This window comes from Cnephaeus nilssonii (genome assembly GCF_951640355.1).
Source record: "Cnephaeus nilssonii genome assembly, chromosome: 16".
NCBI classification, from domain to species: Eukaryota; Metazoa; Chordata; class Mammalia; order Chiroptera; family Vespertilionidae; genus Cnephaeus; species Cnephaeus nilssonii.
Genome location: NC_137087.1, coordinates 26,615,697 through 26,629,389, shown reverse-complemented (window position 1 = coordinate 26,629,389; position 13,693 = coordinate 26,615,697). Strand labels below are relative to the sequence as shown.

General features: G+C 44.5%; 1 protein-coding gene across 2 annotated transcripts in view; it reads left to right on the top strand.

Annotated features, from left to right (window-relative positions):
- ARID5B (AT-rich interaction domain 5B) overlaps positions 1-12,781 on the top strand; it is a 178,452-nt gene extending 165,671 nt beyond the window's left edge. For both annotated transcript variants that reach the window (XM_079793054.1, XM_079793055.1), the window contains 2 exons: positions 2,587-2,785; positions 6,694-12,781. In XM_079793054.1, the coding sequence (XP_079649180.1) occupies positions 2,587-2,785; positions 6,694-8,847 (2,353 nt within the window). In that variant the 3' untranslated portion in view covers positions 8,848-12,781. The remainder of the gene's footprint in view (positions 1-2,586; positions 2,786-6,693) is intronic.
- Positions 12,782-13,693: the final 912 nt, after the last annotated feature.

The following is a 13,693-nucleotide window of genomic DNA, read 5'->3' as shown; positions in this document are numbered from 1 at the left end:
TCTGGCTTTAGGCCTTTGACCAGCAAAGTGAAATGTATTTTTTTACTGCTGTCGGCCAGCCAGCTGCTGAGTTGAGTGAGGGGGGGGGGGGGGGGAGAAAAGAAAAAAGAAATGAAATGGAAATGTTGCCCTGCCTCTTGAACTTGCAAAATTGTATAAGGAAATTACAGCCTCCTTAGCACCCATCTAGAGAGCTGGGCTGGCCCAGGACTGTCAGGACCGGAGGTGAGGGGTCCTTTGGGGCGGCCCACCTTGGGTGTCTCTTCCACCCAAGTCTCTGCTTCTGCTCAACCCCCCTCCCCACACTCAGAGGTAATGCTGTCACCCTTCTCACAGGAGAGGGTATCCCATGGTGTCACTGTCTCCGTTGGAGAATGGAATTGGGAGAAGGGTGGTAACCATTGGAATAGCCAGACTTCAGTGCTCCTTGGATTCCCATGGCAACCAAACAAAAGCAAAACAAACCTATCTGCCCCAACAATAAAAACATGCTCTCATTGAAGTCAATTAAAAATATTCTTTCCAATTTAAAACATTCCATGCATTTTGCTCCCGGATAAAAATCCCCCACTTGCCGATGTCGGAGGGGATAAAGTCCCTGGCAGGACCACGTAGATAAAAGGAACTGGGGAGAAAGGTGGGACTTTACAGGTGAGACAAATAAATTCAAGTATGAACAAGATGGCTTTTTCCCCCTCTCTTCTTCTGCTTAGTTATGCTTTTTATTATATAAACATTAACTGTAATATTACAGTGGGAAGCAGGTATTTGGCAGCCATATATTATTTTAGTAAGTCTACATGGAGAGAACAGTTTCCAGTTTTAGCAGCTGTAACATGTTTAAACTCAGTTTGTAATGGGATCTGAAGATAACTATTCCCCATGGGCTGTGTTGATCTTCATGGCTGGCCCACTGCCAGATGTAGGGCTCAAAACTGTTATTCACGCCTCCTTGCACATACCTTGTCCGAGCATGCTCAGTAAATGAAATTTGTTCCTAATATACTATAAATTGGGATTTGATTTTTCTCATCATCTGCATGGTATTTTATTAAAGAGTGAAATCTTATGATCACAAATGTCCCCAGGTCTATACTCGCTAACCCGAACGGTTGTGTATGTTTAAGTAGTTGAGATCCAAATTACGTAGTTAGAAACCAATTTCAGGATCGCCAACAAATATCCACACCAAAGAAGTTTCTGCCTGGGAGTCTTAGTTTAAAAATAATTAGGGTTCCCGATATTTGAACAGATTTATGTTGTTTATAAGCCAAGTACATTTTCTTCATTGAGTCAACTTGTCTTATTTAAAACAAATTATGGTTGCTGTATTAAAGTTCATATTTTTAAGGCTGAGTCTTGTATTAATCCCACAGTGAGTCATTAATCATACCAAATGCATTATAAGAACTTTAATCACTGAAGTTGAAACTGAGATTGTAATGCAATCCATCCCTTTTAATTACATCAGCTATTTTTCCCTTTCAGATCAAGAGCTACGGCGCAAAGGGGAAACAGATTAAAACTAGAGCCGTTTGATGTTTCTCTTTTTAGAGCAATTTTATGTACTTTGTATAAAAAGTTATGTAATTAAAATGCTTGAATTTTTTCAGCCCTCTGATTTTTATGGCCAGAGTGGTCTGTCCACCTTCCTTCTTACTGGGGCCCTCTTTTACTTGGCACCCCTAAACCACACCTCCTGCTGCGGTCACTCCCCCAGCTCCCCCCCCCCCCCCCCGTTCTACCCCCTCCCCCACGCCCTAGAGCTGCTGTGTGAGACAGCTGTCTCTTAGCCACGCTGTGCTAGCCTCCCATTAAGGTCTTTATCTTAAGTGTCTGGTCTATATTTTGGCACGACAAAAATATAAACTTTGGAGATGGGCAAAAGTCGTTCAAACTCTACCTCTATCAACTGGTGTGACTCTTAGGCAAATTCTTTAACCTTTTGGCACCTCCGTTGTCTCATCAGTTAACAATAATAATAGTAATCATTTTTATTATTGGTATGATTATAATAAATACTATGGTAACTTCCTCCCTAAGGATGTTATGGAGATTACATGAAATGATCTATATTATGTACCTAGGGCAGATACTGGTACATACTAGAATATAAGCCTCATGAGGTCGGGCATTGAATCTTTTGTTTGCTGCTATATCTTAGTGCCTAGAGCAGTGTCTGGCACATAGTCAGTGCTCAATAAATAGTTGTTGGCAGAAAGATGAGTAAACAGCAGCTATCATTATTGTTGCTATTATTGTTGTGATGTCGTTGCTGGCACTTAGCCGGGTTCCATGGACAGCGATGATGATGTAAATTTGGATGCTTCCCCTGTCATCCTTGGTGTATAGATTTACAGAACCAGAAAGCAGTCTTGCAAAGAAGTATGTAAGTCAGTAGGCACTGGTTTTGAGTAGGGAGGTAACTGTGGAGTAAGTTCCTAGAAAAGCTTTGGCATCACTGGAAATAAAGTCATGCAATAAATTGCTTGTATTGAGAAAAGAAAATAAACCATAACATCGATGCTAATGGAATTGCCTGATTAATCATCCCCGGGTTGATCATGTCTCCTGATATCCTTTTAGATTAATCCTGCCATATGAAAGGTTTATTAAAGGAGAGGAAGACAAGCCCCTGCCTCCAATCAAACCTCGGAAACAGGAGAACAGTTCACAGGAAAACGAGAATAAAGCAAAAGTATCAGGAACCAAACGCATCAAACATGAAATCCCCAAGAGCAAGAAAGAAAAAGAGAATGCCCCGAAGCCCCAGGATGCCTCAGAGGTGAGTCGCTCTCCTCCCCAGACATACCACCAGGATGTGCCCCACCTCAGGGTTTCCCGAACCCTGCACCCTTAGCTGAGACCTGCACCCACAGCTGTGACCCTACACAGCTGCAGTGCTACACTGAGAAATGAAATCATCTCAGCTTCACAATTCCCTCAGTAGTGGCCCTTTCCCTTGTTCCAGGGCTGAAAGGCAGTCCGTGATATTGAATGGGGTAGGGCCTACCGGTAGGCCAACGATAGGATCCAGAAAGATGCGAGCATCCCGTAGAAAACGGATAGCGTCCGCCGACTTGGAGAGAGAAGGAGCCAGAGCTCCAACTCTGAGAAGCCAGGGGACTCCAACATGAAAGATATGGTTTTGCTGTTTCACAGCCAGGCTATCCGAGGAGGTGGTGTGACTTTAAAAGTGCTCCGTGGGGCCTAGTAGGCAGGGCCGTTGAAATTGATGTGCCGTGTCTCTGCAGGATGGACCTGGAACCTTTAGGGATGCCTTTGTCTCCGTAATGGACCTGTATGCAGCAGCCTTGGGTTGAGACCAGTTTAGAAATATCTTAAGTACATATTATTTATGGGGAAATTTTGAAATGGTTCCTCTGAAACCATTATTATCTCTCATGTTAACAGGTAGTTTCTGAACCTTTTAAAACAAGCCCCAGCTACCCGCAGCCCCCCACAGTTCCTTGGTAGAAGCCATTAATGTCAGCACACAGCCAGTCATGGAGGCTGGTCTGGGCTCTGTTTCAACATGAATAATAAAAACCCTGCTGCCCATAAAAAAAACACACACAAAACAAAACAAAAAAAACCTTAGCAGCCACATTTGGAGACAGCATGTTCTAAGATTCAACCCCAGAGGGAATTTTGTTGCTGATATTAAACACCCCCTAAAAAATCAAGTTTATAATGAACACATAAGAGACTCCCTAATTAAACACTGGTTTAAAACACATACAACACAACACCACAATCTCTTACCTAGAATTCAACTTACCCCACTGAATCCTGTGTAAGAAGATAGTATTAATACGAAGATGAAATTTGATTTTTGCTTCACAATTATTTTAAGCTCTAGAAATTAAAAGGTTGGGGGAGGGGAGGGGGAGAGATGATGCAGAGATTTCTAAATATCGGCAAGCTTGCAACACAAATAGCCAAAAGCAAGGAAATTCCAAGTGAAGGCTTGCATTCCATTCTTCCTTTACCCTGTTGGCCTGGTGATTTATTATGGGTTTTGGATCAGCGAGTTCTGTTAGATACTATATATACAGCATTGCCAAAGCACCAGGGGGCAAACTGAGGACCAAGAGGCCAGCTGACCTTTGAACGGCTCCACTTTGGGGACGAAGTTTAAAATGGTTGATTTGTAAATTGTGGGAGGAATCCTCAGCCCATGCCCTGAGCCCATCAGCTGAGGGGATGACCACAGTCAGGTGTGGAGCCAGAGGTCCTGCAGACGATAGAAACCCTTAAAGCCTTTGACCTATAGGTCCCAACAGTTCCCTTCAGGGAGCTGTTAGTGTCTTGAGTATCAAAGATGATTATGATCAGGTTATCTAAACTACCTGGAATCTGCCCTGCCCGGTGTGGCTCAGTTGGTTGAGCATCATCCCATGCACCAAGAGGCTGCCAGTTCAATTCCTGGTCAGGGCACGTGCAGAAGGCAGCTGATCGATGTTTCTCTCTCACATTGATGTTTCTCTCTTCCTTCCTTTCTTTATAAAATCAATTTAAAAAAAAAACTTATTAAACTACCTGGATCTCATACCTTCTTCAAGGTTGACCTTATAAGTAAGAATTGTTCCCCACCTCCAACATAGACCCATGTTATTGTCCAGGTATATTTCTTCCCACTAAGTATGTGTCTGGAGCTTTGGGTCAGGATTTCATTGTTGTCATTGTTTTTCATTTTTGATGTTTTCAATATAAAGTAGTGAACTCAGTAGAGACAGGAGAGCTTATAAAGCCCTCCTCACCCTAGCCCGTTTGGCTCAGTGGGTAGAGTGTCAGCCTGTGGATCAAAGGGTCCTGGGTTGGATTCTGGTCAAGGGCATGTACCTCAGTTGCAGGCTCCTCCCCAGCCCGGGCCCTGGTTGGGGTGCGTGCAGAAGGCAACCAATGGATGTGTTTCTCTCACATCGATGTTTCTCTCTGTCTTTCCCTCTCTTTTCCACTCTCTCTGAAAAATGAATGGAAAAATATCCTCAGATGAGGATTAAATAAATAAATAAATACATAAATAAATAAATAAAGCCCTTCTCGTCAAACCCGATATCTTCAGGTAATTGGATTGGATTGCAAGTTGCCTGGTGGGAAGATACCACTTAACATACTAAGGGCCGATCAGAAAATTCCATCCTTTACCTTTTTCTGTCTAGCTTTCAAAGACCTCCTAAACCTGTTTTACAATCAAAAGCATGGAACTCCATGTTACTGAAGGCCTAGGTCATAGAAAGTTCATTGGAACTGAGTATCCCTGATAGCCCCACTTCAAATTCCAGTCCCATCAGAAACTGACATTCAAGTGCAATTTGCCTTTTTTCTTGGCTGTACGCATTTTTTTCTGCATTTCTTGTAATGCAAAAGCTCAGGAGACCAGTGATGTTGTTAATGTAGAACAAGTAATGATAGTTGTACTGAAAAGGCAACTACTAGTACAAAAAAAATGAAAGATGGCACACAAAGGTTCTTAGGTATAACACAAATCTAAAAAACAGAGATACCTTTAAATGGACTTAAGGAGAAATATTGATTAAATGGATGTGGTTCCTTAAAATTTTTATCCCTATGTATCCCTATACTAGCATTCCCAATCTTACCCGAAAATGCTACCGTGGTCAAAACTTCTTTTCTTAGCAAAGAAAAACAATGTTCATGGAGATGAGATTGGGGTGGGGTGGCGGGGGGGCGAAGACCAGTTCAATACAACTGTTTTGGGACTATTCTCCACTAAGACATGTCAGGACAGAAGAATGACACAAGTTTTAAAAGCGCTTGTCCGTTAGCTGGGTCACAGATGGAAAGTTAAAATGACCTTCAAAGGTCAAAGTTTGCACAGCTACATAAAGCAATGAATGGGTCGAATTGTGCCCGCAACTTCTGTGAATAGGGACACATAAAGAGCATCCATCTCATTGACCACAATTGATTTCAGTGAACAGAGAAGCTGTATTTGTGCTGGCGCTCACTGCCTGAATTTTGACAACTTCATTTTCAACTTTCATGGAAATGTAGCTTGCTGCAGCCTAGAAGGACTTAGAGCCCTCCTGTCCCTCAGGTAGTCAGGCCGATGTTGCATCTCCATCATCTTTCAGTACTTCAGCTTATCTGCATGTCACATGGCACGGAGTAGAAATTAAAAACACTTAAGCATCACTGATTTTATGCCTCCAATTGGACACATTAGGACAAGATACGCTCTGTCAAAGAACGGCAGGGAGTGTCGGTGAGTTTGTTGATTGTTTGTTGACATGGGGGTGGTTAGATATTTGAAAGAGAGATGCTTAAAAAAAAAAATCTTTCTCCAAAGTGTCATAAAGCACAACATGTAATTTAAAACCCATTTGGATAATTGACTGATTTGACAAGAAGACAACCTCAGAATTAAACTATATATTAGACTCAAGGAGTGATATGATTGTATACCATCAGTACATAACACTTTGATATTTTGATAAGTGTCTCCTAAGGGACTAAAGTGAATATGCATATTTCCCCTAATGTTTCTGTAATTTAGATTTCTTTGTTTAGAGCTGTGATCAGGGAGTGATAAAGCTTTACCGAAACTATGTGAACTGATTGACAAGCCTGTTTTCAAGAAAAACTGCTGCGTGTAATATTCTGTTTCATAGCAAAATGTGTCAATACACTTGGCTTCCTTCTGACTGTCTTGCAATATTTTATCAGGTTTCTTCAGAGCAAGAGAAGGAGCAAGAACCTTTAAACCAGAAGAGCATCCCCGAGCCTCTCCCCGCAGCAGACGTGAAGAAGAAAATGGAAGGGTACCAGGATTGTGCAGCCCGGCCCCTGGTGTCTACAGCAGACCCAGAAAAGGAGAACAGAGCAGATCAAGGTGCCAACAGTGAGAAGATGGCAGAGGAGGCGGGAGACAAGGGGCCCTCTCCTCCACTCCCGAGTGCCTCTTCGGCCACCGACAGGGACCCGGGGGCTGGCAAACAGCCTCTCCCCTCTCCCAGTGCTCTGGTCGACTCCAAACCAGAACCCAAGCCCTGCTGTTTTACAGAGAGCCCTGAAAAGGAACCCCAAGACACAGCCTTCCCTGGCTTCCCCACCACGCAGCCACCGCTGGCAAACCAGAGCGAGCTGGACGATGACAAAGTGCCCGCAATGGCCGATTACATCGCCAACTGCACTGTGAAGGTGGACCAGCTGGGCAGCGACGACATCCACAATGCGCTGAAGCAGACCCCGAAGGTCCTGGTGGTCCAGTCGTTCGACATGTTCAAGGACAAAGACCTGACGGGGCCCATGAACGAGAACCACGGACTCAATTACACGCCCCTGCTCTACTCCAGGGGCAACCCAGGCATCATGTCCCCGCTGGCCAAGAAAAAGCTCTTGTCCCAAGTGAGTGGGGCCAGCCTCTCCAGCAGCTACCCCTACGGCTCCCCACCGCCTTTGATCAGCAAAAAGAAGCTGATCGCCAGGGACGAACTGTGCTCGGGTCTGGCCCAGGCCCACCACGGCCAAAGCACTGACCACGCGGCAGTCAGCCGGCCCTCGGTGATTCAGCACGTGCAGAGCTTCAGGAGCAAGCCCTCGGAGGACAGAAAGAGCATCAGCGACATCTTTAAGCATGACAAGCTGAGCCGCTCGGATGCCCACCGCTGCAGCTTCTCCAAGCATCACCTCAGCCCCCTGGCCGACTCCTACGCCCTGAAGCAAGAAATCCAGGAGGGCAAGGAGAAGCTACTGGAGAAGAGGGCGCTCCCCCACTCCCACATGCCCAGCTTCCTGGCCGACTTCTACTCCTCTCCGCATCTCCACAGCCTCTACCGGCACACCGAGCATCATCTTCACAACGAGCAGTCGTCCAAGTACCCGTGCAGGGACATGTACAGGGAATCGGAAAACAGCTCTTTTCCTTCCCACAAACACCAAGAAAAGCTCCACGGAAACTATCTCTCGTCTCTACACCTGCAAGACAAAAAGTCAGCCGCCGCCGAAGCCACCACGGATGACCAGCCGACGGACCTGAGCCTTCCCAAGAACCCGCACAAACCCACCGGCAAGGTCCTGGGCCTGGCCCACGCGGCCCCGGGGCCCCAGGAGGGCAAAGGCGTCTCCCAGTTCCAGGTCCTAAACAGCCACAGTCGAGACTGTCACCCCAAGGCCTGCCGGGTATCCCCCATGACCATGTCGGCTCCTAAAAAATACCCCGAGGCGCTCTCAAGATCGGCCAAACCCCACCACGTGAGACTGGAGAATTTCAGGAAGATGGAAAGCATGGTCCACCCCATCCTGCACCGGAAAATGAGCCCTCAGAACATTGGTGCAGCGCGCCCCATCAAGCGCAGCCTGGAGGACTTGGACCTGGTGATCGCGGGGAAAAAGGCCCGGGCGGTGTCTCCCTTGGACCCATCCAAGGAGGTCTCCGGGAAGGAGAAGGCCTGTGAGCAGGAGAGCGAAGGCGGCAAGGCAGCGCACGGTGGGCGCTCCGGGGGCGCGTCCGAAGGCCACAAGCTGCCCCTCTCGTCCCCTATCTTCCCAGGTTTGTATTCTGGGAGCCTGTGTAACTCGGGCCTCAACTCCCGGCTCCCAGCAGGGTATTCTCACTCTCTGCAGTACTTGAAAAACCAGACTGTGCTTTCCCCACTCATGCAGCCCCTGGCTTTCCACTCGCTTGTGATGCAAAGAGGCATTTTCACGTCGCCGACCAATTCTCAGCAGCTGTACAGACACTTGGCGGCGGCCACACCTGTAGGAAGTTCGTACGGGGACCTTTTGCACAACAGCATTTACCCTCTAGCTGCTATAAACCCTCAAGCTGCCTTTCCATCTTCTCAGCTGTCATCCGTACACCCCAGTACAAAACTGTGAGGGCCGGCTCGGCCCAGCATCCCACACGGCGTGGCTAAAAGATCTTCACTCCTTAGCCCTGGGGTGATGGCTTGTCGAATTAGAAGTCCGTATTTCTTCTAATCTGGGGGGTGAGATCCGTTCCAGCCGAAGCGGCCGAGAGGGGAGGCGAACAGACCTGATTCTTCTGGGACGACACCAGCTTTGGCTGGTCAGTCTTGAGTCCCTCGCAACACAGAGGCCCTCGCGCCCCAGATGGTTCACTTCGCCCGGGGCCCTCGCGGAGGGGTTTATGCGTCTCCAGGAAGAACTTGGAGGACCCCATCTGAGTTCCGATGGTCAGGAAACAATCTGGGCAAAAAGGGGCAGGCATTTCAAAGAAAGGGGCAAGGAAGACTGGCAGACATGCCAAGCGAGGCCCCTGTTTTCATAAAACTCCAAGGTTCAATCAATGCAATGTATAGTGAAACTTCAATAGATCTTTCCTTTTTGACACTATTGAACAATCCAGAGAAGTAAACACTGTTAAATTGACTGTATATATTTGCTTCTTAAAACTACCCGTATCACTGTTTTTGCTCACCTAATTTATATACAGGTAGTTCCATTTTCTCCCAGTTCCTTCTTGTCTTTTTTTTTTTTTTTTAATTAAACAGTATCGCTTTTTTTTTTGCAGGTCTTTTGTTTTTTTGTTTTATTTTGTTTAAGACTGACTGACTATCCTGGTTTTTGATGTGTGTTTGTAATCCTCCCCCCCTGCCCCCCCATCTTATCATTTTGAGCAGCTTTGGGTGGTAAAGTTAATTGTTTACAAATTGAAGCAACTGATTCTAGTGGAACAAATGAGAAAGAAACCGATGAGCACACCATAGTGCAAAGAGCGTTCCTTTGCAGATCCGCAACTTATGGACTTTGTTCCTCAATAATGGCATAGTTGAAAGAGCTTATACACTGCTTACCCGACCAAATGCTTTGCTTTGAAGTATGGGGTTATGTGAACATATCGAGCATTGTACTTACCTTATCTAGGCTGTGAAACTGTCCTACATACCAGAGGAATCATAAAAACAAAAACCTCACTGGCAGCAAGCTGCTGAATAACAGCAGAGTCTAGAGGACATACTTGTGGGCTGCACAGATATTTTAGGAATTTCAGAAATTAGAACAGGAGCCAAAATGATTTACATTGGTGTTGGCCCTGGTCCCTTTAAGCAGGCCGGGAAAGGGGGTTGGGAAGAGGATGGAACTCGACTCTCCAAAGAAAATGAGCAGCTGGAGGCCTGTGCTCCAGGTACCTTCCCTTGGGCCGTGGTCTTTGGAGTAATAGGTAATCACGTTGCCTTCATCATATTGGTTTCTTGATGTTTCCAAGAAGACCCTGCCAGGCCACATCTTTGGGGATAATTGGCGTCCTGGATTACCCATGTCAAAGGAAAGTCATCCTCTTGGGGTTTCTTGGGCGTGAGTTTTATGTATAAGCACTCACTTGCGGTGGTTGGTGTCCTGTTTGTAACCACCTGGCACTATAGCCCGCTTTATTGTTTATTTCAGTGTTGGAAAGAAACACGGACAAGCTGTTCAAGCAGTCAAAAGATGTGGAGAATGTATCTTGTCATTCTTGCCACTTGATTCCATTTGCTGCCAAGATGTAACATCAAGGTGGATGCACTTCCTAAGTGTGTTCAAGGTCGATCGACACAGAGCCTGATTTTCTTCTCAAGTCCCATCCCTGCTGATAAGAATGCTTTGATGAACTCCCCAGCCAACCCTCCCCTCCCCCAACACTACTAGTAGACATTAGAACCATAGTTAACCAAGTCTTTTACCTCTGAGATATTTAATTCTATGAAAGTTGATGACAATTTTCAACCTCTAGGTAACTCGACTGCAAAATAATCAAAACTGGTAAACAATGAAACTGCGGCTCTTAACCGAAGCCATGCATGCCGTGCATTTGTATTGAAATGTCTCCATGATACGAAGCCAAATATTCAGTGTAACATACTTACTATCCAAAGGTGGAAACAAAAAGAATGTAGAGATCTAGTGTTAAGAGTTCCATTTGCTTCAATTAATTATTTACCTTCCTGTGGAATAATATATATATATATATATATTTAATAGAACCATAGATAGACTAGTAGAATTTAGATTATAAATGTGTGAGTGCAGATTATCCTGCTATTGCACAAGATAGAGGGGGGGAAGAATCTCAATTCCAGCTGGCAAAGCGCTAGCCAGGACCGATCTAAGAAAGTTGCACTAGATTGGATGGTCACAGAATCAGAGGACATGGAAGACAGAGCAAACTCCAGTGTTTCTGCAGCAGACCCGGGCTAGATCAGACGTGGTTTCTAAGAGTTTGTTTCTCAAAGGAAATGGGGAGCCGTCTGTCCCTGGTGGAGCTCACCTATCCATTTGGAATATGGGCCATGTGTTTTCCCCACTGGGATGATTTCAGTCTGGTTTCATCATGTTGGAATTTGATCACACCATTTTCAAACAATGTTAACATAGTCCAGCTTTTGTTTTTCTCATCTCTTCCAAGAGGAGACTCACTGTTTCTGTCCGAGGAAGCTCATACCCTCGGCAAAACATCAGGACAAATAAAGAGAATCGGGGGCACACATTCCCAACAGAAGCAGTGTGTTATTTGTTTTAAAACTCCAGAACGGAGATCTTGGAAATCTTTCAAAAAGACCATTGAATTCTTCATTGGCTGAGAAGTACGTTTTAAAAAGTCTTAAATGGGGCTTTGTTTGCATTGTTTGAGTTCAAGGGGCCTTATTATTGAATGGAATTGCACAAGCCTTTCTTTGTGCAATCAAACCATTGTTATTGGTAGTTCTGTAAAGGAAACTGTGGAATCTAATTGGCAGTGGAGTCATAAATCTATTTACTGAGTGTGGCTTCCAAGAAATGTTGCAATTCAAAATGCACTAACTCCCTGATTTACTGGAGATTTGAAGATTCTAAATAATGTTGTTGTTTTTTTTTAAAGCCTTTCCATGCAACTTCTGGCAACTCAACATAAAAAAAAAAAAGAAAAGAAAAGAAAAAATAACCCAACCGAGTTTTAGAATTAAGTATTCTCCTACTAAGTGATTGGAACTTGTAATATTTGCCACAGGACTGACTTATTTATTTTCTAGCTAGAAGCTCTTAAGTTCACTTGTTTATCAGGGCATATACAGAAGGGTTTGTGAAAACTCAATGTTGACTTTACAACTTTCTGACCTGGTGCATGAATTCTCAAGTACTGTATTTCACTGTGTTGGTGTGTCTGATGGAAATTTCGAGGTGATCCCACAAAAATATTTTATGTAGTGTGCCTTCAAAGAGAACCATTTATTTCTCTTCACTCGTGTCCCACAAAGTCACATTTGGTGGTGGTCAGCCAAGTCCCATCTGGTCCAGTTTTACTCTGTTCCCAATTTTAAAGAGAAATGGGGACAAGTTTGCCCTCGTGAGACCCACACCATTGCAATGATTATCTTGAGCACTTAAATTCCAGTGTTGGCTGTTGATGTGTTTGATATTCTGCTTGTCTCCCCATGGTTGAAATATGTCTGAAGAATAGCAGCATAATCTCTATTGGCTGTTTATACTTTTTTAAAGTTTCCTGTGTTGTAAATATTGTATACTTTTGGTGATCCCAGCTATGTAACCTCTGCTCTGTAAGGTGATTATTTGTATATAGCAACATGGCCCAGTGATATTATATAGTTTCCCAATGGAGAGGTTATTGAGTAACCTTTGCATTAGTTTAAACACTACCAGAAGAATGCTGAGCCAACTATAAACACTCAATTTTGTATGTTTTCCAAATTGTACTTATTACTGCTTTTGATACTGTATTACGTGCCAATAGTTTCCCAATCACATAGCAGGCAAGAGATATTTTGTACTTTTTGATCCACTGTAATATTTAATAAAAAATGTTACTATCTGTTTCCTTTTGGGTCTGAGTGATCTGTCACTTCTTCCTGAGGAGCCCGATGGCCTTCCCAGAGTCTTTCTACCCCATTGTCTCCAAATTGGATAATAGCAATAATAATAGTGGTGATGATGGGGTCTGTAGTTTGTTGAGAACCTACTGATGTGGAGTGGTAAATCAACTTGCCCCAGATCACCTGATAACAAATTGGCAGAGTCAGGATTTGAACCCAGGGGTCTTTGGTCTGTGACTTCCTTTGTATACCATACTCCTCTCCTGACAGATAACAAAAATCACTATTTATTCAGTCAACAAAGATTGACTCACATCTCCATTGCCAGGCATAGTAAGTAGCTGGGAATACAATGGTGAGTGAAAGATGAAGATTGTCTCGAGCTAATAAATCTTATGGGAAAGAGAGCTAACCAAATAGTCACCCATATAAATAGAAAACCTCAGCCTGACCTAGTTCTGGGGAAGAGGAGTGTGATGACTAAAGTGATACATGAAGAGGAAGTGGTGACGAAACTGATAAATGAAGGATGAGTATCAGTTGACCAGATAAGAGGGGGTTGGGGGAAGACTAATCCAAGCACAGGTACCACATGTGCAGAGACCCTGAGGCAGACACACATGAGGCTTATTCTAGGAATCAAAGAAAAAGGCTGTGTGACAAAAGCATAATTACAAGGTCCAGGGAGTGAGGTGGCGGTAAGGTTAGAGAGTATAGCAGGGGACAACCAGGTATGCCCCAATAGGTATGTCTTCTTAATTCTAAGCAAACAGAGGTGTAGGCAGGGAGGTGGCCTGTTGAAATTTGTCTCTTTCTATGTTTCTCGCTGGCTGCTGTGTGAAGGCAGATGGGGAGCAATCTAACACCAACATGGTCATTTCAAATGAGGTGGTAGAATGGAGCGTAGACACATTTCA